Source organism: Cydia fagiglandana, chromosome 4 (assembly GCF_963556715.1).
Source record: "Cydia fagiglandana chromosome 4, ilCydFagi1.1, whole genome shotgun sequence".
Lineage (NCBI taxonomy): Eukaryota > Metazoa > Arthropoda > Insecta > Lepidoptera > Tortricidae > Cydia > Cydia fagiglandana.
The window spans coordinates 3,643,345-3,666,906 of record NC_085935.1 but is presented as its reverse complement, the minus strand read 5'-3'; the positions used below and the strand labels follow the sequence as shown (position 1 = coordinate 3,666,906).

Below are 23,562 nucleotides of genomic sequence, written 5' to 3'. Positions count from 1 at the left end.
GCCCACGCAGCGTAAGTGTTATTTATACGTCATAATTCCATAGAAGTTTGACGTTTAAAAGGACACTTGCACTGCGTGGGCTGTCAAAATCCCTGCAGACTTTTTACGGTTTGACTTCTAAATTGCTAGTTAGACCGCGAAAAGTCTGCAGAGATTTTAACGGCACACGCAATCTGCAGACTTTTCTTGGTTTAACGCATTCACTGCCAGGGGGCGTGGCCTAGGAACAAACTTGTATGATGGTGAACGCCACGTGAACGGACATGTGCGTTGGGGGCAGTGAATGTGTTAACTCTAGTTGAATTTGAAGGACCGTGAGCCTTATGAGACTACAGCAAGACATTGCAATTGCAACAAATAGCATACGATCGGCTAAAGCTATTTACCCATCTATGGTGATTATTGTTTGAAACTCTTTGAACCAACCAAACGGGTAGTACCTATATATTTACTTTTTCCTGTATGCCACTTTGACATTGTCGTTTATCAAGCATCACACGCGAATTTCCTTACAAATATTTCGACTTATTTACAAAAATGCCGGACGAAATACAAACACGACGCTACGAGTCTATGCTTTTCAACTACGGGACAGTACAGCGAACTGATTACAGGGAGCATGAAATCAAACCTCCCGTGCCTACAGTTTACAAAGAAAAAGTGCCGAAGCCTAAACCGGAGTTTAAAGGGATCAAAGATTTGCAAACTATGTCTGAGAGGCTTCCCATACCGTTCGATCTCTTTATTAAACCTAAAGAGATCATATGGAGTGATCCTAGAGTCGTGCAAAAAACTTTTGTAAGTAAATTCGGATCACAGTGGGTAATACAATATACAGCATATAGGTACTTAAATGTACAACAACATATATAAGTAGAGTCTATGCGGAAAGTGAAGAGTCGTGAAATGTATCGGATCCAATAATTTCCACGACTATTCTCTTTCCGCACAGACTAGTACATAGATCTAAATGCGTGCCCTAATTTAAGGCCCTATTATATATATTATATTGATGCCTCATATGTTTTACTAGTTATCTACCGTATCGAATATTAGAGGTAGCTAATTGGCTCCATGGATGGCGCTGGCGCTTAGGTAAGGTAAGCTTAGACTTGCCTACCTGCCTAACTTTTTGTATATATAGGTAAAAGCCTAATAGAGGTAGGCAATAGGCTAGTAGCTAGTAAGTATATAGGTAAGTACCTAATTAATTGAAAGTAAATAATTGACGAAGGTATCTAATAGTTTTGTTTGCTGTTTATTGAATGAAATGAGACAAAACAGTTATCTAAGTTCATTCACAATTTGCAGTTGAAACCTGACGACTTAGAGCGTGAGGCGGCGCAGAGGACTAGACCACGTCTGGTTATGACGCCCGCCGTCAGTATGGACGATATCGACAACAAGCAGTAATCTATCTTTAACTGTATTCTAGAGTTATATTATCAAATAGTCCCACACATCGCCACAGTACAGATGTAGTGAACTATCCTTTGACATCGTATTTTCTCGGAGACCGACTTAAAGGTAAAGGATTATTCACTACATCTGTAATAACAGTATAGTCCGTAGTTTTGTAACAGAGCCCGGCGGCTAATCCTATTGTCTATTGTTATACCTCGTTTTTTTTAGCATTAGAAATAAGGTAAACAATCTTGATGTGTCTTTTAATTGAAAAACACATTTTAAAAATAAGTTACGGCAAATATGTAACAATTATGAATCTAATATGATCATTTATATTCTTCTGCTTTCATAAGTAATAGTTTTTGATTTTTAAAAAGCGTTTTTCAATTAAAAGACATGTCAAGATCGCTTACCTTCTTGCAAGTTCTTTCTAATGCTAAAAAAAACGAACTATAAGTAAAACCGCTCGTGCCACGTGCCACCACCACCTGCATAAAAACCTGCGTAATTCGGTTACTGAGCGCGGGCTAGTCCAACGCTAAAAAAATCAGTGTAGGTGCGCTCTCCGATAACGCGCCTTTGTTACGCATCTCAATGACACATTTTAGACTGGTTCTGTAGCGTTCGACTCGCCGGCACTCAGTAACCGAATTACGCAGGTTTTTATGCAGGTGGTGGTGGCACGTGGCACGAGCGGTTTTACTTAACAATAGACAATAGGATTAGCTCGGGCTCAGTTACGAAACTACGAACTATAACTAAACATAATGTAACGTCCCACGGGAAAAGGTACCTTATGGCGGTTGGCGCTTACGCTATTATTAACGCCGCTCCAATATTATTACGGCGCTATGCGACGTAAGCGCCAGCCGCCATAAGGTACCTTTTGCCGTGGAACGTCACTTGTTAATAGCCGGGTTCACACAGAGGCGAGCATACGCGCGAGGTAATTTCACACGCTCGCACTCTGGCCGTTTTGTGTGCGAGGTAATTGCCTCGAGCCTATTATGCTCGCTATTTCGACCCGATCATCCGTTTAATAAGTTCGTCAGGATAAGTCCAGCTTGACCCTTCCACCGCGTCCTCTTGGAGGATTTGAGGCCAATATGCCAATCGTTTGCGCCGTAGTGAACGAAAAGCCCGCTCCACACTCGTGCGCAAAGCCGCGTAACGAGTGTGGAGGTGGCAGAGACATTTTAGTATATCGTTCGTTACGGAGCGAACTATTGGCACTTAAGGTCCATTTACACGATACAAGATTCTTGAACATTCAATACAATAAAATGGAGGCACCAAAAAACTTGCACTATCTAAACATACGTGACATTCTTGTATTCAAATAGCAACTTGAATTCAATACTGGCATACGTGTAAACGAAGCCTAGTGCAGTTAATTGAGTACAAGAATTGACAATCCATATTTTATTTTCGACATGGATTCCGTACGCGAAGGTGTGTTCCTTGTCGCTGCTATAGTAGCAACTGTGTTACGTGAAAAACATCAGCACTGCTACATCCAGTTCCCATTGAATCCTTCACTTTCTTATTTTCAGCTTGATATTGTGTTCAAATGCTCTTATTTCTTTGTTTCTTTGGGACCAAAACCCCAAATTCCCCAAATACCCCTATTTCTATAGCAAAAGCTGCAAGGGCAGCTTCGCGAGCATCACTGTTTTTATAATTTTTATAAAAACCTCTGTGTCTCACAAACATTGATGACTTCTATAAATCTCTATGAATTTAATTATCTCCGAACTACCTAATTTAAAATAATTTATGCTCATTTTATCAGTTTTACCACCCACAAAGAACGTTCAATATTGAATGAAAATCTGCCAATGCAAATCGGTTCAATTCTTGCTTCAATATGGCTTCAATACATCATACTTGATTCAACTTAAAGTTTAGACCTGTCAAGACTTGCATGCAATTATTGCCATTAAATAAATGTCTTTGGTGTAAACAAAATACGGTCAAGAATATTGCCTATCAAGAATTGTATACAATAATTGCATTCAAGATTTTGGTTATTGCTCATGTATAAACACTTTGATTCAATTCTTGAATTCAATTATTGCACGGCAAAACTTGAATACAATTATTGCAGATTCTTGTTCAAGAATCTTGTATCGTGTAAATGGGCCTTTAGGCTCAAAGAGAATATAATCACTACGTTAGGCCACCCAGGCCAATTGCAATCAACGAGTGTTGCTGGTTCAAAACAAATGAATCTCATTTACAGAGTCCGCGATTTGCTGGTAAACGACATCTATAGGAGCACGGTGCGGATCGCGACGGAGGAGGGCGTGGCCCTAACCAAGTACAAGACCGTTCGGGCTCCTTTACCGGGCCTGCCAGCGCCAGCTAATCCGGTACGTACTCGTACCTGTAAATATAAATAAATAAAGGCCTTTATCGGCTTTCTCGCTTCTTTTCAGTTGCGGATATACCTTAAGGCCAAGTAGGCCCGGGCCTAGGGCGGCAAGACGTTAGGGGCGGCAGTCTATATGATGGTTGCTGAGAATGGGGCGGCTATAGTAGTTACTACAGGGCCCGGGAGCTAGGGCGGAGAAAACTGCAAATCCGTCACTGCTTCCTTTCGCAGACTCTGACTGATCGACTTTGACTCTCCCGCTACTGTCCTGCGGGCCCAGGGGGCCGCGAAAACCAAAACTCGGGGATCTTTATCTTTTACTCCAATGAAAGCTTAATTAGAGTGACAGAGAAAGATGCACGCAATTTGCGAACTTCGATTTTCGCGGTTATAGCCCAGAGTCCAGAGCGCTAGCTCGCGGGCCGGGAATACAGTCATATCCAATTCCATTTGGCCATCTTCGAACGATATTGTCATACTTAGTGTTATATTGTTAGTCAAATACCCTATTATTAGTGTTCAGTGACACGTCGTTATACTATTACCTATTTACAGATAACCATACCAAAGCTGCACGTGCAATACGTGTCTCCCGAGTGGCGTATGGACTCGGTCTCGTGGGACAAGCGTCAGCTGCGCGCCTACTGTGACCCAACTGCGACGTTCTGGCTCGCAAGGACTCCCAAGTAAGCTGGGGGCCGCGAACCACGTTCGACGTGTTGCCTATGTCACACTTACGAACGAATTAACAAGTGCGACAGAGGCAACACGTCGAACGTGGTTCGCAGTAGGCCCTCAGGGCTGATTTAGACGATGCGAGTTTCATACCATTGCGGGTTTTGATCGGTCGGTTGAATTGGACGTAACCAACACAGTCAGGCGTGTTTCACTCCGCGATTTCGTCGCTTTGCTACAGGTAGCTAAAAGTACATCCGTTCGGCCCCAATTTTGGGGTTTGCCATAAGCCGCGCGTGGCGCTGTCGCCACCTAGCGGCCATATCTGTGCTGATCGTAACAGACGCGTTTTGTTAGAGAGTGAGTCTTCTGTACTTAGTACTATTATTTATTCTGTGACACAGTCCGCAATGTAACTAAAATCGCATGCAAATCCGCCGTCTAAACCAGCCCTTTTTTACGGTGAATATTTTTAGCTATAGGACGGTCTTCACATGCACGATGCACGCCACTCCGGTATACGCGCATCGAGACATCGCTATGTACGTGAATGGCGTTGTCTCGCTCACACACCAGAGGGGCGTGCAGATCCGCATTACAACTCGGCCACTAGTGCCACGACATTGAGCGACTTGCGACGGCGGCAGCGATAACCATAGGTTGGAGCGAGACAGCAATCGGACCTTTCGTTCCCACTTATAGTTGTCGCTGCCGCCGTCGCCAGTCACGTAATGTCACGTAGTGAGCTAAGACGTAAATATCTATTTTTTAAATTCCTGTAGATGCCGCGTATGTGACGACACAGCGGCGCGAACAGCACAACAGAAAATGAAGGAACAAATGAAAACGCGGGCGTGAACAGGAAGCTTTATTGTCAAACTTAATACCACAATACATTTTGTTAGTGATAATAATGTGTTAGGTGAATCGCCTTAAAATATTGACTAAATATCAGACTACTTATATTGATAAGAAGAAAAATCAAAAATCGGTTATTGTATACACAAATTGAAAGCATATTTTATAACGTATACATTAAATAACCATATAATTGAAAATAATGTTATCCTACTTTATATAAATTTTCAACATTAGTTCATAGAAAGCAATGTGTCTGACAAAAAAAGAGTAGAAATTAAAAAGTGACACTACAGTGTTGCCACTTTTTACTTTCTTGTATTTCTACTCTTTTTTGTCGGGCTGTAAATAATTGTTGACGTCTCTTTCTTATACACGACAATCGAAAGAGAAGCCTTTATTTAACTTTTCTCTAGCAAAACTAATACATTGTACTCCCGTTTATAATGGTATAGCTTTGGAATTTAGGTACTAATTTACATTTGGCATATATGGATTTTGTAAATTGTATTAGAAGAAAGTTTATTTTGGAATAATATAAATTGACAAAGATATCAGTTTTATTTGCACACCTAAAACAACCGCCTATACCGCACTACCTCTAACCTATAACAGGCGTGGCTCACTCCCCGATTTCGTCGCTTTGCTACAGGTAGCTAAAAGTACATCCGTTCCACCCCAATTTTGGGGAAAGCCATAAGCCGCGCGTGGCGCTGTGCACACATCTGTGCTGATCGTAACAGACGCATTTTGTTAGAGTGAGTCTTCTGTACCTATTAGTACTATTATTTATTCTGTGCCTATAAGAAAAAGGCTAAGATAAGGAAATAATAATGATTGAAGTCTTTTATCAAAGTTACGTTTTTTCATCATTATTATAGATGGCGTCACATGGCAGTACACTCAGTGCTTTATAAGAGATTTTGTTTACTTAACTCTTTCACAGTCCCCATACAAAATTACAAAACGATATGACAAAGTGACGTCCAAGTGTACTTTCACTTTGAAGTTGTGAACCCCTAGTGAAAGCACAGATTCCTGAAAAAAAGTTTCATGGCCCCACATAGGGGGCACCCGGACAGGCAACGTACGTCAACGGACCTCAAAATGTTTTAGCGACTGGTGGCGCTACCTAAATTCTGGAACATAAAAAAGAACGCAAGTTTGCTTCGAGGTATTCAATCTTTATTTTTAACTCATCTCTGGTAAAGTTTAGTTCACAAATCCCGAGATCCCGTAATACCAACATTTCACTAAGATATCACATTCAAATAGCGTTGACTACATAAACCGTTATCTTTATAAGCATAATACATCTGTAACTATTAAAAGATTATAAATATAATAATATTTCATAATAAGGTAACACGAAAGAATTTTTAAGTATTTTCTTTGTAATTTTAACAATTTCAGTCTCTTATTAATTAATATTTACGTAATAGTGCACACATTAGCTAATAAAAAATCAATAAGCTTACAACTATAATATAATAATCAATTCATAAAAATAATTACAATTTCAACTTCAACATTTAGATATTTAAAAAGACAAAACACTTTTAAAACGCATAAATTGAAATATTATAATTGTGTTCAGTCCATACAAAACACGTAATAACTATGAAAAATATGCAATAACTATAAAAAAAATCAATATACTATAAAAAAAATAATAGACTTAAATAGCCATAAACACTGGTAAAATTATAATATGACTAATTTTGGCCTAAAATAATATAAAACCCTTATTTCATACTGCTTTCCAACTCAAATTGTTTCATATAGCAAATATAGTTGACCCCCCTTGAATAGAAGAATTTTTGGAGTCGATACTATGAATACTATGATGTTTGACCAGGACAGCATTTTGTTTTTCTTTATTTTACGTGGGCCACACCGAAAGTTTCTGGATTCTGATATATGAGAAAACTTATTTTTTTCTAAGTGGCCAGTCCAGGAATTTTCAGTATGCCCTAAGTATCACATACTAGCGACCCGCCCCGGATTCGCACGGGTTAACAAATAATACAACTAAACATTCCTCAAGAATCACTCTATTGATAGCTGTGAACCGCATGAAAATCCGTACAGTAGTTTTTGAGTTTATCGCGAACAAACACACAAATAGACAGACGCGGCGGGGGACTTTGTTTTACAAGGTGATAGATTTGTTTTACAAGTGACACAACAGTAAGGCTCACTTGCACCATCTCACTAACCCGGGGTTAAGCGGTTAAACCGTTAACCTAGTGTCAAATTGTACTGGTAACCATGGTAACTCCTGGTTTAACTGGTTAACCCCGGGTTAGTGGAATGGTGCAAGTGGGCCTAAACAGCAATACAGTATTCAAAACCGTTTGTTAAACTGAACACCCTTGTAACAATATATGGTCGCGGGTCAATCGCTCGCCTCGACCAGGCATATATTAGCCAGGGCCAGGGCCGAGTTCTGCCGGACTACTGGGTTGGCGTCCTTGATGAGGGTCAGCAGGCGGGTCTTGGCGGTGGCCGTCACGTCCGGGTCGAGGTCTACGTCGTCAGGGTGCTTCTCCGATATGCGGTGGAGCTCTGCGTAGAGGAGGCCTGGAAATGATGCAAAAAATCATGATAAGAAGATAAGCTGGTAATCTTCAAAAATTTTACATTCGCCGTTCTAGCGAGCACAATGTACATGGTTGACTACTCTGGATACACTTGGCCACACTGCTTGGCACCTCATCTCCCAAGCCAAGCTATTCTAACATTTATTCTTACCAGTTTTACCTATCAATAAAGGTGGATGTGGCTTCATATCCTCCCTGGCACAGTGTAAATAGTTGACGCTGCTCTGTATACACTTGGCCACACTGCTTGGCATCTCGTTCGCCAACTTTCGCAGCGACTCCGTCAGCCTTTGTCTAGAATGCTATTCTACCAACAATATTTACCTATCAACAAAGGCGGGTGTGGCTTCATATCCTCCTTCGCACAATGTAAATAGTTGACAGCTCTGATTACACTTGGCCAAACTGCTTGGCACCTCATTTCTCAAGCCAAGCTATTTTAATATTTATTCTTACCTATCAACAAAGGTGGATGAGGCTTAATTTCCTCCCTGGCACAATGTAAATAGTTGACACTACTCTGGATACACTTGGCCACACTGCTTGGCATCTCGTCCGCCAACTGACGTAGCAACGCCGAGAGAAACTCGTCGAGGTACAATCGCCCTTCGTCTAGTAGGTGCGTTTGGATGAGATCGTTGGATTTCTTTACGTTGAAGATCTTGAATACCTGCTTGAGGGTGAATTTGCTTGCCTGTAATGATAAAAGGATTGATAATTTATCTTTTGTTATATCGTTTGTGAGATTGGTTCACAGGTTTTGGTACTAATTTTATTTATTTAAATCTAACTGCCGACTGAGTGAATTTTATAGGATAAATTTTTAAATACGTTTACGAGGACAGCTATTAGATTACGATTTGCTTCTTAAAAATGTTCCTAGTACATCTTCCTTAACTATTGCATAACCATTGTCATTCACAGATTTTGGAAAAAAACACTAGTCTGTAGGTAAAACGTAAAATCTTACTTTTTTATGCCAATAGATCCTGGAAATATGATAAAAAGCCTCTTAGGGCACGGTGATATTTCACCTGTCCAATATGTATTTTGTCTCACATTGACGTTACTTACTTACTTCTACTTACTTCGCTGGCTCAGCGACCCGAAGTGGATCTTGGCCTCCGACACTATAGTTCGTTTTTTTTAGCATTAGAAAGAACTTCAAAGAAGGTAAGCGATCTTGGCATGTCTTTTAATTGAAAAACGCTTTTTAAAAATCAATAAGTATTACTTATGAAAGCAGAAGAATATAAATGATCGTATTAGATTCGTAATTGTTACATATTTGCCGTAACTTATTTTTAAAATGTGTTTTTCAATTAAAAGACACATCAAGATTGTTTACCTAATTTCTAATGCTAAAAAAAACGAAGTATAGATTGCGCCATTCGTTCCTTTCCTGTGCGATCTGACGCCATTCAGCCGCAGCCACACACACATTGACACACATTGACGTTGGACCAATATATTGGACAGATGGAATACCACCCTTAAATTAAAGACTAGTAAATCTACAAAACTTACCCTCACAACAGCGGGGTTGTTATCACACAAATGCAGCAGGAAACAAGGCAGCGAGCTCACGGCCTGCTCGACCAGCTCGCCCTTGACCAGCCCTGCTATAATACCGAACAGTCTTATAGAGCTCTCTCGCAGCTGCCCTGACTCCGTGTTCATGAATGGTCGTATTTTCTGGGAGATTGAGAGCAGTTCTCGATCATGTTCTTTGTCTAGTTTGTCCAGGTCAAGGAGTAGGCGGCTTAGGCCTTGGATGGCAGCTAGAGGCACGTTATCTGTTGATTTTCTGTAAAGAACGAACGAGAAATATGTTAATCAACTTCGGTAAGATTATGACCGTTCTCGGTAGCCATTTACTTTCCATGAAGATTAAGGATGGGAAATCTGTATAAAATTTAAAAATCATCCGTAATTTAATAAAAAAAGACATTTCCTCCAGTTTTTCAGATAAATTTGGCCTTTTTTTCCATGATTTTGTTTAACTTTCAATGTTCGTCTCTTACAACAGGTGGAGGCCGAAGGTGTCAATCATTGTGATACAACAGCGTAAACATATTGAGTTTGAATTCGTTAGAATAAGGGTCATCAAATAGAATCAAATTTCATCTAAAACATAAAACTTACAGGTTGTCTTTTGACTTAGATCCCTAGGAGTTGTCAGGTTACAGAAAAGGATACTCAGTAAGTTTTTCATCGAACTGAGTCACAATTTTGTATACCTAATTCAGATGGATATCATGATTATCATGGGATTTATGGGACATAAACTTTTAACACTGTCTTACTGTGTAACTGGCGCATCGATGCCCTGACTCAGCGCAGACAGCGCCCCAGGCAGCGCCTGCGCGCGGTGCTCGGGCCGTAGCTGCGCCACGCCCGCCGCGCCGCGCAGACATGTCGCACGGACTCGTGGATGCTCGTCCTTCCAGCCGATATTCAAGATGGCGAGCACAGTCTCGATGAGGACTGGGTTGTCGTTACACCTGCAACAATATACAAACAGTTTTACTAAATCGAGCTCTACAGTCGATTATTGTAACCGAGGCATTGTAGACATGCGCGAAACAGTGCATCAAAAAGTAATGCTACAATACATCACTTTTTTTAAAACGTAATATTAACTGAAATCATCACTCAAAACATCACCCGAACATAGTCCATAACGATACGCAACGGCACTATATCATTTGAGTGATGTTTGGAGTCATACCTGATTTCTCGCAATGACGCGTAACGCTATGTCACGTCTTTATACTTCATTGAAGTTGAAAATAAAGCCGTGCAACTTACTAATATAGATAGGTATCTACACCTATTTTAGCTGTCAAACTCGAAGGCAACGCTAGACTGAACTCTATTACACAACAATAAGACACAATACTTAGTGAGCGGCGGCGTCCTAGTTCAAAGTCAGCGACGCTTTGGGTCGCCATGTGCCAAGCACCAAACCAAACCAAGCAAGTTTGTACCTTATTCCCTAACAATAAGGCACACAATACCTGTAAGTCAATGCAGCATGAGCGGCAGCGTGCGCCGCAGCTCTCTGTGGAGGTAGAGCGCTCCTAGCATGAACAGCCACTCGCGATACTAGTTTAGGTAACAAAGCCGGTTTGCAGCGAGCGATGGAGGAACTTAGTATAGGCGCTAGTTCGAGAATGGTCGTGCTGGGGTCGCCGTGCTCGACGCTTAGACAGAGAGAACAGGCTTCTTTCACCTGGAACAGATGAGAGAGACAAATTTAAATGTACAGTCAGCAGCAGAAGTTGCTAAGCGGGCGAGGTGTCTAAAATTACTTTGACACCCTCTTTACAATAAGTCGCGTCAAGATGATTTTGAACACCTGGCCCGCTTAGCAACTTCTGCTACTGACTTTACGGCAGAAAATGTACAGTTGATAATTACAATATACCATGGAGAGGTTAAGTCAGGTGAAGAAAATGGCGTGGTCTGTCATTTTGCGACAGACTACAATTTCGAAGGTGGTTAAAAAAGGTCCATTTATTTATTCCTAAGTACATATAGTCAGCAGCACAAGTTGGTAAGCGAGCCAGGTGTTCATAATGATCTTGGCGCGACTTCATTGTTAAGAGAATAAGAGCGTGTGAAGGTAATTTCGATCACCTCGCCCGCGTAGCAACTTCTGCTGCTGACTACTGTTATAATAAAAACCCTACCTAGCATAAAAACCTACTTACTTAACTATGCCTAATATGAAGAGTGTAGAAACTCAATCCAGCGTGCGTATACATACTCGCTATTTTCGTACGATGAAAAATCAAGTGTGAATCATGTTGCAAGTTAAATGATTCAATAAGAGTAATTTTGTGAACAATTATTTTAAAAATACCTTTTAAACTCACCTTAGAACACCCCGATCTATCCAAAAACGCATTAAACGTGTTAATAGTGATCTTCGCAGGCGACAGTCTTATAGAATCTCTATTCGGGATGAACCCAAAGCGCTCTTGAGACTTGTTCTGAGCCGGCGCGTAGGCCGGAGGCTCGGCCTCTATATAACAGGCTAATGTTGTGTAGAGCACAGCGAAAAGGTCCGTGAATTTGGACTCGCATATCGGGTGCATGGTCTCCTCTTGAAGCATCTCTCCGAGAGCGCTTATTAGCTGAAACAAAATGGTGAATTTAAAAATGTTTTGTTTGGAACGCGTCGATATAAAATCTATGTAATTGTTGGATTTATTGATTTTGCTCGCCTAGTACAAATTGCGGATCGGTCGAGCGACAAATCCGAGTTCTCATCTCTCAGAGAACAATAAAATTCTTCGACGAGAATGTGTTAGTGTGCGTGTTGTGACACTTGTGACTCGTCCGTTCCGTACACAAAAACAGATCGAGGTATGCAAGATTTGTCTGTGTAGAGTGTCATTTTCTATGTATTTGTGTCGTCATTACAGATGGGATTTTGTATGTAAGTGTGTGAGAAGTGCAACTGTGTGCACCTTTCCCCCCGCAAAAATGGCAGAAAGATTTGTACGGTAAGATATCGCTTGGGCCCCTCCCTTCCGACGTGTCGGAAGCCGGTGTTGCTCGAAGATACTTACAGTCAAAGGCTGTAACGCCGCGATATGGTTCTCCGTTATATGATACGGATCCTCGTACAGCTCTATAGATCCCATGAGACGTAGGAAGTTGTCAACAATAGCATTCGCTAGGCCTTCGTCTCTCGCTAGATGGCGCCAGCAACTGACTACCGATCTGAAAAAGAAAAATATGTTGCAGACTCGTTGGTTTATGGCACATTTACAAACATTAAAATACAAAAATTTTCTCGATCTATTGCTAAGACCTCCTTTCCTAGACTATCCTTTATATTAAATTGGCAACGCCTCTTCCATTAAAGGGGCCCACTGATTAACAGTCCGCCGGACGGTATCGGCCTGTCAGTTAGAACGAAATTTTGACAGTTCCGAACAACTGACAGGCCGAGACCGTCCGTCGGACTGTTAACCCTTTATCAGGCTAAGGGATATATATTTCCCACATACGGCACTTCAAACATGTGTTCTATTTACGATGAGTAAGACTGACATTCGATTGTAATTTTTGAACTGTCGGCCTGGTAAAGGGTTAATCAGTGGGCCCCTTTAGTCATTAATAGCGAGTTTTATGGGCTGGTTATCTCGTGTCGATTTAAAACACTCCCTTCGGTCGTGTTTTAACTTATCGCCACTCGTTTCGAATTTCCTCTTTTCCGCACTTGTATAGTAAATAACTATTTTATACATTTCGCCTGATTATATGCTGGTATGAACACTGAACAGCCGTTTTAGTCTAGCGATAGTAAAACTTGTTCAACATGACATACATATTTGCCTAGCAGAATATAGCTAATGATTTAACAATCTCGTATATAGACATGTAAAAGCAACTTACTCTTTAAAAGGCAGCCGCTGCGCCAACAGCATAGCAGTAACCGCATTAGTGTGATGCCCCGCTAATGACAGCAGAGGCGCCATCAACTTCTCTCGCGACGCCTCCCCCACACGATCCATAGTCCCCAACACCACTTCCACTATCCTCTCTATACATTGAAACAAATCCTGACCTCGCTTAACAAATAGCGCGTCTAAAACCGCACTAACCCCCTCGCTTCTCAACTCCTGGTCATCATAACCTTCTAGCAAACTTTCAACAAACTGCATCGTGTGATGATGAGGGATTTTAGGAGATATAACGTCACACAAAACCATGCAGTAATCATTTATCATTCCTAAATCATTCGTGAGGACATTCTTTTGCATTTCAACTAAATCGGCCATGCATTCATCGTTGGGTTCTATTGTGTGGCCTTCGTATAAGTCTTGGATTTGTATGATCAGTTTGATGCAGTCTATTGTGGTTAGTCTGACTGGGAAGTTGGTGTCAGCGATTCCTGGGACGATTAGTCCAAGTAGATAACCCATCTGACCAAACTTGCTTGGAGTTTCATAGTTGAGTTTAACATTTTTGATGTAAGTATCGAACATGACTTGTAAGATCAGTATAGATGCAGTTCGAATTTCATCATTTTCGTGTCGAAGCCATTCGATCAGCAATCCTATTAAATCATCGATCGTGCTAAGACATGTTGATTGTATGATCAGTTCTTGAATCAGTCTATGTAATAATGACAAGCTGTCATTTAAAGTCTTAGCTAAAAGATCGTTTCTATCTCCGTTCCCTTCCATTTCATATTTCCTTTTATAAGAGGAAAGTTCTCCAAAGACGCTGCTGAATAAAACGCGGAGAATTGTGTTTCTTTCCTCAGGTAGTATACCTTTTTGTAGTTTAGTTAGCGCTTTAGAAGCTTTTACAATCATTGGGTACAGTTCCACATTACGTTTCTCCAGGTTTGAGTTGTAGATCTGCTCTAAAACAGCGTTAAGTAACTGCCATCTGTTCCTCAAAGTGATATTATGATGTGACGCTGGATATAATGCTTTGCTTATTTCGTATAGTGTCGTTATACTCGCTTTACATAAGTCAAACTGCGGATTAGACTTTAGAATCTCATACAGAATCGCCGTAACATTCTCCCCGAGTCTCGCTAAAACGTGGACATCCAAGCAATTGTGAGCTACCTTTCCGTAGCAAATAATGATGGTGTATTTAACGATACCGAGCTCAACGTCGCTTCTAGAAGCTCTTGATGATAAGAAATTAAGCAATTTGCTGCTTCTTCGAGCTTCATTGTCCTTGTAAGCTGCATCTAGCTCATTCAGCACGAATTCTCCATGCTGTCTTGAAGCTATACCTATAGCTTCACTGACATAATCAGAAATCTCCATAGGTATTGATCTCAACTGATGTAGAATCAGTTTAAGCACTTTTTCCACAACAGCAGCATTAGACATGTGGCAGGAAAGAATAGCTAAATACTGAAGAGATACTCCTTTAATCATATTTCCCTGCTTCTTTGCGTTGATCTGTTGGGATAGTAAAGTGGCGATCGTTTCTACCCACTTATTATTGTTCACCTGCTCCACTGCTGATACTAGGAGATCAAGCAACATCCCATGCCATTGATCTTGAGATTCGTTCTTCTCTACAAATTTTAAAAGCCTCTGAATCTCAACAGTCCAGGAGTTCTTTAAATTCTTATGAACATCCCCTGAATATTCCTCTAAAAACAACAATAAGTTTCTATTCCTTTCGATTTCCTCAGGGACAGCTATATGAGTAATGCATCTAATGAAAACAAGGTCTGGAGAGCATTTTAGCTCAACAGCTTTCTCGTTTTGATCTTCAACAATGACTTCAGAATTGTTCTGAAGTAAAGACGTCAAGCAATGGCTGACGGTTGACATGGAAGGAGTAAACTCTTCGACTGTCAAAGCATTAAGCAATAAATTACGTAGAGGAGTTCTTACGCTGGTCACAGTATTGCACATCAGCACTAGCGAACTCTTACACGTATCGTGCAAATCTGTGATCTCATGCTTCGGGATATTCCCTACTGGTTCGAAGCCACAGTGTTTTATTATGAACTCGACCATCGCGAAATCTTCCGCAACCGTTATACAGTTTCTATAAACCAATCCCACGATCGCTTTAACGAGGAGTTTCTTCATTTTAAGCCCTTGCTCGTTGGCTATCATAATTTTGAGTAAAACTATAAATTTCGCAGCGAATCTTTCGATGAATATTTGTGAAGACGTGATCAGATGAGTGAGAACGATGACAGCTTTCATTCTGTCCTTTTCCTGATTATTTTTACACTGGTGTAAGAGGCCTTCGACAGTATGGTCGGAAAACTGCGTGGCCATATGATCGAAGCAGCGAAGCACTTCGAAATGATTCTTCACTGTATGCGGCTGATCGTAATCCGGTTCTAAGAGAACTAGATTGAAGAGGACATGGTTTATGGAGGTGATTACGCTGTCCTGCAAAGTTAATTTTGGGTTGAGAGCCGATGGAGTGAGTAAATACGATATACATTGACTGACGTAATATAGATTCAGTTGCGGTCTTCTGTAAAGACTGAGCAATGAAAGCATGAACTTATTGACAGTATCGTTGAACTGTCTTTCAGATATGAGTCTAGTGATGGGGCCTAAGGCCTCCAGTACGGACTCGGCGACTCTAGGCTCGTTGGAGGTTAGCCATTGGTTGTATAACACGTCGAATATGAGAGAGAATTCGGTGACAAAGTTGTCTTTGATGGACGTTATGTTGTCGTTTTCGACGTTGTCGCCAATCTGCTCTGACACGGCGACCGCGAAGTGGCCGAATGCTGTGGAAGGAGAAAATAAAGTTACAAAGGCCTTTTCCGAGTTTTGGCCGAAGGGTGTCAAGTTCCGGCGGTTCGGCGGCCGGCTCCCTGACATTGCGGGGTTGCGAACTGCATCGCAGCCAAAATTGTGTTTTTAGTTTTACGATATAGTTGGTCAAGCAGATCTTGTCAGTAGAAAAAGGCGGCAAATTTGAAAAATGTAGGCGCGAAGGGATATCGTCTAATAGAAAATTTGAATTTCGCGCCTTTTTCTACTGACAAGATTTGCTTGACCATCTATATATTCTATGATAATATGACTGTATGCTAATTAAAGTATTTATCTATGGGCCAATAGTTGCTTGAATGTAAATATTTTCATACATTCATTCAAAAACTTATATTAAATCCAAACTCGTCTCTCTCTCTCTCGTAAGGCCCAATTTATTTTAAGACAAATGGAAAAATAGAAAACAGTAGTACTAGTAGTCGGAGGAGACTAGTAGGTAATTTTATTTTGGAATTCTCAGGTTCCGCAAAATGATACAGTTGCCGTTTATGATATGGTGTCAGCCATTTTAAACGGTGTTTTCAAATTAGTCGTAGAGGAACAGGTGGATACTGACCATAAGCAAAAGCCTGCTTGTTGGCGTTCTGACGCGGCAGCGGCAGCAGAGGCAGCATCCTGGACAGCACCTCCTTACATGTGGCACTATTGCACGAGTATTGACCGCTGCCAACGTACCTAAAGTCTGTTTATTGGCTAGAGGGCCCAGGAGAAACATTTATCGTTCGAGAAATTACCCCTATAGCTTGTACTAACCGTAAGCAAAGGCCTGCTTGTTGGCGTTCTGACGCAGCAGCGGCAGCAGAGGCAGCATCCTGGACAGCACCCCCTTACATGTGGCACTATTCCATGAGTAACGACCGCTGCCAACGTGCCTAAAGTGTTTATTAGCTGGTGACCCAGGAGAAACATTTATCGTTCGAGAAATTACCCCTATAGCTTGTACTAACCGTAAGCAAAGGCCTGCTTGTTGGCGTTCTGACGCAGCAGCGGCAGCAGAGGCAGCATCCTGGACAGCACCCCCTTACATGTGGCACTATTCCATGAGTAACGACCGCTGCCAACGTGCCTAAAGTGTTTATTAGCTGGTGACCCAGGAGAAACATTTATCGTTCGAGAAATTACCCCTATAGCTTGTACTAACCGTAAGCAAAGGCCTGCTTGTTGGCGTTCTGACGCAGCAGCGGCAGCAGAGGCAGCATCCCGGACAGCACCCCCTTACATGTGGCACTATTCCATGAGTAACGACCGCTGCCAACGTGCCTAAAGTGTTTATTAGCTGGTGACCCAGAAGAAACATGAATCGTTCGAGAAATTAGCCCTATAGCTTGTACTAACCGTAAGCAAATGCCTGCTTGTTGGCGTTCTGACGCAGCAGCGGCAGCAGAGGCAGCATCCTGGACAGCACCTCCTTAACATGCGGCACCGTTGCACGTGTGTTCACCGCCGCTAGCGTGCCCAGCGTGTGGGCGATCGTGTAGTGAGGCACTGACGATGCTGGCAGCTGGTTTATTAGCGAACGGAGGACCTGGAACGATTGGAAATGAGAATAACCTGAGCTGATCTTACCCTCGTTATAAAGGAAGTATGCAGTTAGCAACGATCAGATTACACATGCTTTTGGTAACTGTAGCTACCAGCTGTCACCCTTATTTTATTATAATAATAGAGGTCACTGAAAAATATCAAGCATGTGAGTGGCTAATTATTGATTTACGCGGTAAACGCTGCGGCAACCGCACTGTGAGGCGCAATGCGTTGAACGCATTTAAAAAAATCTTTATAGTACATATCTAATACCTACCTTTAAACGAGCAATTCTTGTTTATTTATATGTATATATTTTTGGGGGATCTCGGAAACTGCTCTAACGATTTCCATGAAATTTGCTATATGGGGCCTTTCGGGGGCGATAAATCGATTTAGCTAGGTCTTATCTTTGGAAAAACGCGGATTTTTCAGTTTCTATATCTTTTCCGAGCGAGTCTCCTATATTAGCGGAAGCAGTTATAAAGTTGACCCAAAAAAATTTTATTAAGCTATGAGCTTCATCACATATGTTCCTTGAGTAATTCTAAGCATTTCAAGCCTGGGAGGCAATAAGAAATGTGTGTCTACTCGGATTTGTAATGGATTCAAACTTTCAACCCCTTTTTAACCCTGTTAGGGGATGAATTTTACAAAACGCTGAAATTACTTTTCCTGTCTTTTAATAATATCCCCAAATACAAAGATTCAAGTCCCGCGTTCGAAAATTTTTTTGATATCCATACAAACTTTCAACTCCTTTTTCACCACCTTAGGGGATGAATTTTCAAAAACGCTGAAATTAGTTTTCTTGTATTTTAATAATATATCGTTTTACGAAGTTTCAAATTCCTAGCTTAAAATAAAACTTGAACCCCATACAAACTTTCATCCCCTTTTTAACCCCCTTAGGGGTTGAAATTCTCAAAATCGCTTCTTATCTCTTGTACACTTTATAAATGTAATCTAGTGTGCAAATTTCAACTTTCTATCTTTTGTAGTTTCGGCTCCGCGTAGCAAAAATCTCCAACCAAATTTTTCACCTTTTTACGTTTTTCTTGTAAAATTACTATGAAATTGAAAAAACAAATATCAGAAATGAATTCTACGTCTTTGGTTTATACGAAAAGGATACCAAACTTGCCCTAGTACCCACCAGGATCAGAGTAGATTTTTTTTAAAGATGACGGATGGCGGCCGTCTTTGTACCCCACCCTCCCCCCCACTTCAGGCTAGAAATGCTTAGAATTACTCAAATATCAGATGTGATGAAGCTCATAGCTTAATAAAAAATTTTTGGGTCATGTATGGCAGCGTTACATAACTGACTCCAGTATATAGGATTGTATGTATAAGGAGAATCTTTGTTTATTTCGTCAAACGCATCCGTTCAATCAAAAACAACCGTGCACTTATAGGCGTGGCGCTCAAAGGGTTAAAGAACTTCCCCGTTTTCATAAAATATACCTATACTTAGATTGTAATATGTAGTAAAACCAACATGGAGCCACATATAATTATTTACACAAATGATTCATGCCTTCAGGCGAGCGAAAACAATGACGATGATCTCATTTACATAATCATATGCATGTGCTCTTTCGCTAAACTTGTTATCTGAGGTGTTTGGTTACGTACGCATATGTTAATGTGTACTGCTCGTGTTCATGTCCGATATATGTTATTATATCCTCCTAAGGCCCAAGGGCCTACCAATAGTACTTATTCAGTTCGATGAAATTTAAATCATATTCAATTGAAATAGAGTCGTATTTGTTTTGTTTCGTTAAATTTTCAAATAAAACCAAAATCAACTCTATTCCTTAATTGCACTGTAGGTTCAAATTTCAGTGACAATTTCTGGATTTTTCATTTGTATGGCTGGGCCTTAAGAGGATATACCTATGTCGGCGCCCGATTGTAAGTTCAGGCAGATCGTAATGTTCCTGTGTAATGTTTTGACGATAGTCTCATTAAACCAATATATAGGTAGGATACAGTGGCGGCGCGTCTAGATTGTTCGTAGGCAAGCCGTAGCTAAGTGGCCCTTTTTTCATAAATTTAAATACACAAACAACTGCCCAGAAATAGGAGCCCCGCGTAGCGGGGCTCCGTCGACTCAGAGAACGGGTCAAAGATTTTCGCGTTTCACGATATGCCAAGGAATTTCACGATATGCCTGATCAGTGATCTTACGATCGGCCGCCGTCATATACACGCCTTAGTAAATAATCTAGTATAATATGGTATTTAGATAGACTATTAGCTTCTGCGTGCTAATTCGTCTGCGTAGATTGATGATTTGCAAAAGAACCGCGATCGAGATATGTGGGAACGCATGGGGGAGGCCTACACCACAGAGGCGACTACTTACTATTATAAATAATTGTTAAAGTTTAATTGAATAAATACGTATAAGTAATTACAACTGTTTAAGGATAAAGTAACTAACTTTTATATTTTATTTTTAGATTAATGTTTTCAGTGTGGCACCCTACAGATGGATCAAGATCGCAAAGCCCTCAATTAACACGATGGGAAGACGAAATTATACTCACAGTGGGACCACTCTGGACAAGGGTGGCAAGAGAGAGGAAATACTGGAAGGAGTTGGAGGAGGCCTTTGCCGACAGGCACACTGAACCAAGAGACTTCATATAAACATTCAAAACTAAAAACCAACAATCACGTTCAGAATAAAGGGCTATATAAATAAATAAATAAAAAATGTTTTCAGTGATAAGAACTATTCCATGTCCTTTCTTTGGGACACAAAAAGGCAACCTACATGACAAATTTCACATGATGGTTTAAGCGTGTAGAGGTTACAGACAGACGGACGATGTTACTATCACATTTATAATTTTAGTAGGGATAAATTCAGTCTCGTAACTAGGCGTGGGCGAAGTGGGCCGTCGCCCTCGGCCTCGCGCCCTAAAGGGGGCTTCGCGCGAGGCCCTTTCGGGCACAGTGAAAGAAAAGGGAGAACCAGATGTGATTTCACCCACGTCTAGATTAGTTCACAGTCACACTACACCACTCGATAAATTAGTGGTAGTGGTTCAAAAGCGGTTCTTCAATTAAGTCTAAGATAAATAATATAATATTAAACGAGCAACATTTGCAGTCACAAAAATAATGTAACTATAAAAAAAAATCCTTACTTCTAGTTTGTGATTGACAGATAACTTTTATATGTATATTTGATTTCTACCCATTTTCTACCTTATCTTAATAACCATGTCCATTATTAGGCATTAACATCAAATTGAGCAACATGTCACATTTAGGTAAAATAAAATAAAGTTTATGTTGGTTTTAAGATATCAAATTATTTAAATCTATCTTTTAACTACAAACTAAGTAGATGTCATTTAGTTAATGTACATGTTTGAAGGCAAAATTACATTGTAGCTGTAGTAACTTTACTTGTCATTTTAGCCTCATCAGGATGATTCTAACAAGCCCCAACTCATGAGGTTATACCTTTTTCTGTTCCATAATTTGATTTCTAAATCTGTTTCAAAGCAAGAAGTATAACATCAACATACCAAGTCCAGATGTTCATGTCCAATCGCAACCAGCACTGCCGACGCCCCCATCTGCACAGCAGGATCCTGTTCCGAGTTTTCTGTCATTATACGGAGCATGTTGCTCGTCAACTCTTCTGCTATGGCCTTGTCCAGCCGCTTCACTTGGTTCACGCATGTTTGCTCTAGGACTCTGAAGATTTAATATGATTGAGCATTAATAACAAAATGCAAACTGACTGTCATTCAATAATGTATCAGTACATCTGGCTATGATATATTATATTATAATATTTATAACAAATGATAATTACTCACTTTACAACATTTCCCAAATGTGTACTAGTGACGAATGTCGCATTCTTGTAATAATCACAAAATATATCAATCACTTCATTCGGGTAGTTATTCGCTATCTTCGTTAGGGACTTTATGACAACATTGTTGACTGAGTTCTCCTTATCTCCTATAGCATTTATTAACACCGTCACAGTTTCTGCAAACAAGTTACAACTATTTTTGAGAAGCCCTACAAAAGTTGCACAGTAAAAGTCTGTAATCTGGAGTAATACGAACCTTTTAGTGCTTCCGTTTTTGTTAACGACATATTTACATCGATGTTGGTTATCTGTTTGAAATAATAATGTAAAATATTGCTGTTGTCTGCTTTTAATCCTTTCTGTAAGCAACTATTTCACAAACAACTCAAGTGACATGACGAAACGAAAGTAAATGTGACATTGACAGTGACAGTTGACAGAAAATACAGTGTTGCCATATTAATATGTGAAAATACTACTATGATGGACTATGGCCATCATGTGTGTCAAACCTACTAAAAAGGGATTTTAGAGCGGTTATCGTATCGCAACTTCGAAATGTTTGTCCAATGTTTCGTTTAACCAAACGCGTCTTCCTCAAAAACAGTTATTTTTTCAAACTTTTGAAAAAGGCATCCTATAGAAGCCATTGGGTGAATGGTTTCAACAGTCAGAAACCCAAAATAAACCTCAAAAGAATTTTCGATTTTATTTGTTTTTGTAATTTTTTTATGATAGTTTTTTTGTATAATTTGACATATTAGCCAATTAATGGCTAGTATTTAACTGACCTCGAGATATATAAAATATAAGTAATATAACGTAAAAAAAAGCCAAAATTAGTCAATTATCACCAAAATTAAAACTCCATTTTAATATGAAATTATAACCAAAATGTTTACACCTTGCTATCCTATTAAAGCAAATACGAGTAACACCAAATTAACCATTGCATGTTAACCCAAAAATAGCTAAAACCACCAAAATATTAATCAAAAATGTCATGTTAATATTCAGAGATGTGAAAAATACTTTATAAAAAGTATTTAAATACAAAATACAAATACTTCCTTGATAATACTATTTCAAATGCAAAATACAAAATAGTTTTTGAATTTGTATTTAAATACAAAATACGAAATAGGTATTTTCAAAATACTTTTTAAAAATACAAATACTTTGCGATAAAATGTACTCTGAGTATAGTGAATACCTAGTCTGAATTAAAAAGTATTACTCGGAATTTCCGAGTTGAAAAGACTCTCTTTATTCTTTGAAATCAATCCTCTATCTAAAGTGCAAATTTTTAGTTGTTTGCTCATATTAACCGGTAGGATGTAGGTATGGATGATGGTTTTTAACGGTCAACTTTTAAAGCATTAATTTGTAAAGTTTTACAGCTAGTATAATGCCTCTCGTTAGTGTAATGAAAACGTCTCGTTTGTGTTTCACCAGGGCAGAAAAGATTGTTCTGCTCTCGTGCCTTGAAACCCTGGCAACACTCAAGATTCCACTTTTTTAACCACTCGCTACGCTTGTGGTCATGTGCGACGTTACTAAACAGATTCAACAGTTCCATGTTAAAAGAATGAGAGAGTTGCCAGGATTGTAACATCAGAAGAGATTGTAACTCCTACCTACATGGGTCATCCATTAATTACGTCACACGAATTTCTAGGTTTTTTGACCCCTCCCCCCCTCCTTGTCACACTTGGACACATTTGGCAAACCCCTCCCCCCTAGTGTGGTGTGACGTCACATTTTTTCTACGAAATCGCCAAATCGAATTAAGTAAATACCTAAGTATTATTAATATTTTATCAAAATATTTTTGACGATATAAATATTATTATACTTGGTGTTTGAATACAATGTAAAATGCAGTCGTGACACTCGTGACTAAAATAGCTAGTACTTGGTAATTTTAGACTGTATTTTTTGGTGTTTAGTATATTTTTTTTGTAAGAGAGC

The 23,562-nt window shown here is 40.0% G+C and overlaps 2 protein-coding genes across 3 annotated transcripts; one reads left to right on the top strand and one right to left on the bottom strand.

The window, feature by feature from the left end:
* Positions 1–493: 493 nt before the first annotated feature.
* LOC134663534 (uncharacterized) lies at positions 494–5,366 on the top strand. The gene is made up of 5 exons (XM_063519930.1): positions 494–798; positions 1,312–1,409; positions 3,650–3,779; positions 4,337–4,467; positions 5,239–5,366. Exons 1-5 carry the CDS (start codon positions 538–540, stop codon positions 5,312–5,314), a joined length of 696 nt encoding a protein of 231 aa, XP_063376000.1. The 5' UTR covers positions 494–537; the 3' UTR covers positions 5,315–5,366.
* LOC134663500 (maestro heat-like repeat-containing protein family member 1) lies at positions 5,312–22,005 on the bottom strand. 2 transcript variants are annotated; one of them, XM_063519871.1, is made up of 12 exons: positions 21,848–22,005; positions 21,590–21,767; positions 21,293–21,464; positions 17,553–17,742; positions 13,330–16,168; positions 12,498–12,651; positions 11,799–12,059; positions 10,938–11,152; positions 10,224–10,421; positions 9,445–9,724; positions 8,374–8,611; positions 5,312–7,897 (listed from the first exon to the last, which is right to left on the bottom strand). In XM_063519871.1, the coding sequence occupies exons 1-12, from the start codon at positions 21,876–21,878 to the stop codon at positions 7,713–7,715; spliced, it is 4,941 nt and encodes a 1,646-aa protein (XP_063375941.1). In that variant the 5' UTR covers positions 21,879–22,005; the 3' UTR covers positions 5,312–7,712. The 2 variants fall into 2 exon arrangements, with proteins under 2 accessions (XP_063375941.1, XP_063375942.1); XM_063519872.1 differs by lacking the exons at positions 17,553–17,742; positions 21,293–21,464; positions 21,590–21,767; positions 21,848–22,005 and adding an exon at positions 16,971–17,092.
* Between the last annotated feature and the right edge of the window lie 1,557 nt (positions 22,006–23,562).

Excerpts from the sequence above, each read along its gene's own strand:
- LOC134663534 (XM_063519930.1), top strand. The coding sequence starts at position 538 with ATGCCGGACGAAATACAAACACGACGCTACGAGTCTATGCTTTTCAAC. Across the intron at positions 1,410-3,649 it reads GACGATATCGACAACAAGCA|AGTCCGCGATTTGCTGGTAA; the intron begins GTAATCTATCTT and ends TCTCATTTACAG. Across the intron at positions 3,780-4,336 it reads TGCCAGCGCCAGCTAATCCG|ATAACCATACCAAAGCTGCA; the intron begins GTACGTACTCGT and ends ACCTATTTACAG.
- LOC134663500 (XM_063519871.1), bottom strand. The coding sequence starts at position 21,878 with ATGTCGTTAACAAAAACGGAAGCACTAAAAG. Across the intron at positions 16,169-17,552 it reads CAAGCAGGCATTTGCTTACG|CATTCGGCCACTTCGCGGTC; the intron begins GTTAGTACAAGC and ends CTCCTTCCACAG. Across the intron at positions 10,422-10,937 it reads CATGCTGCATTGACTTACAG|GTGTAACGACAACCCAGTCC; the intron begins GTATTGTGTGCC and ends ATATTGTTGCAG.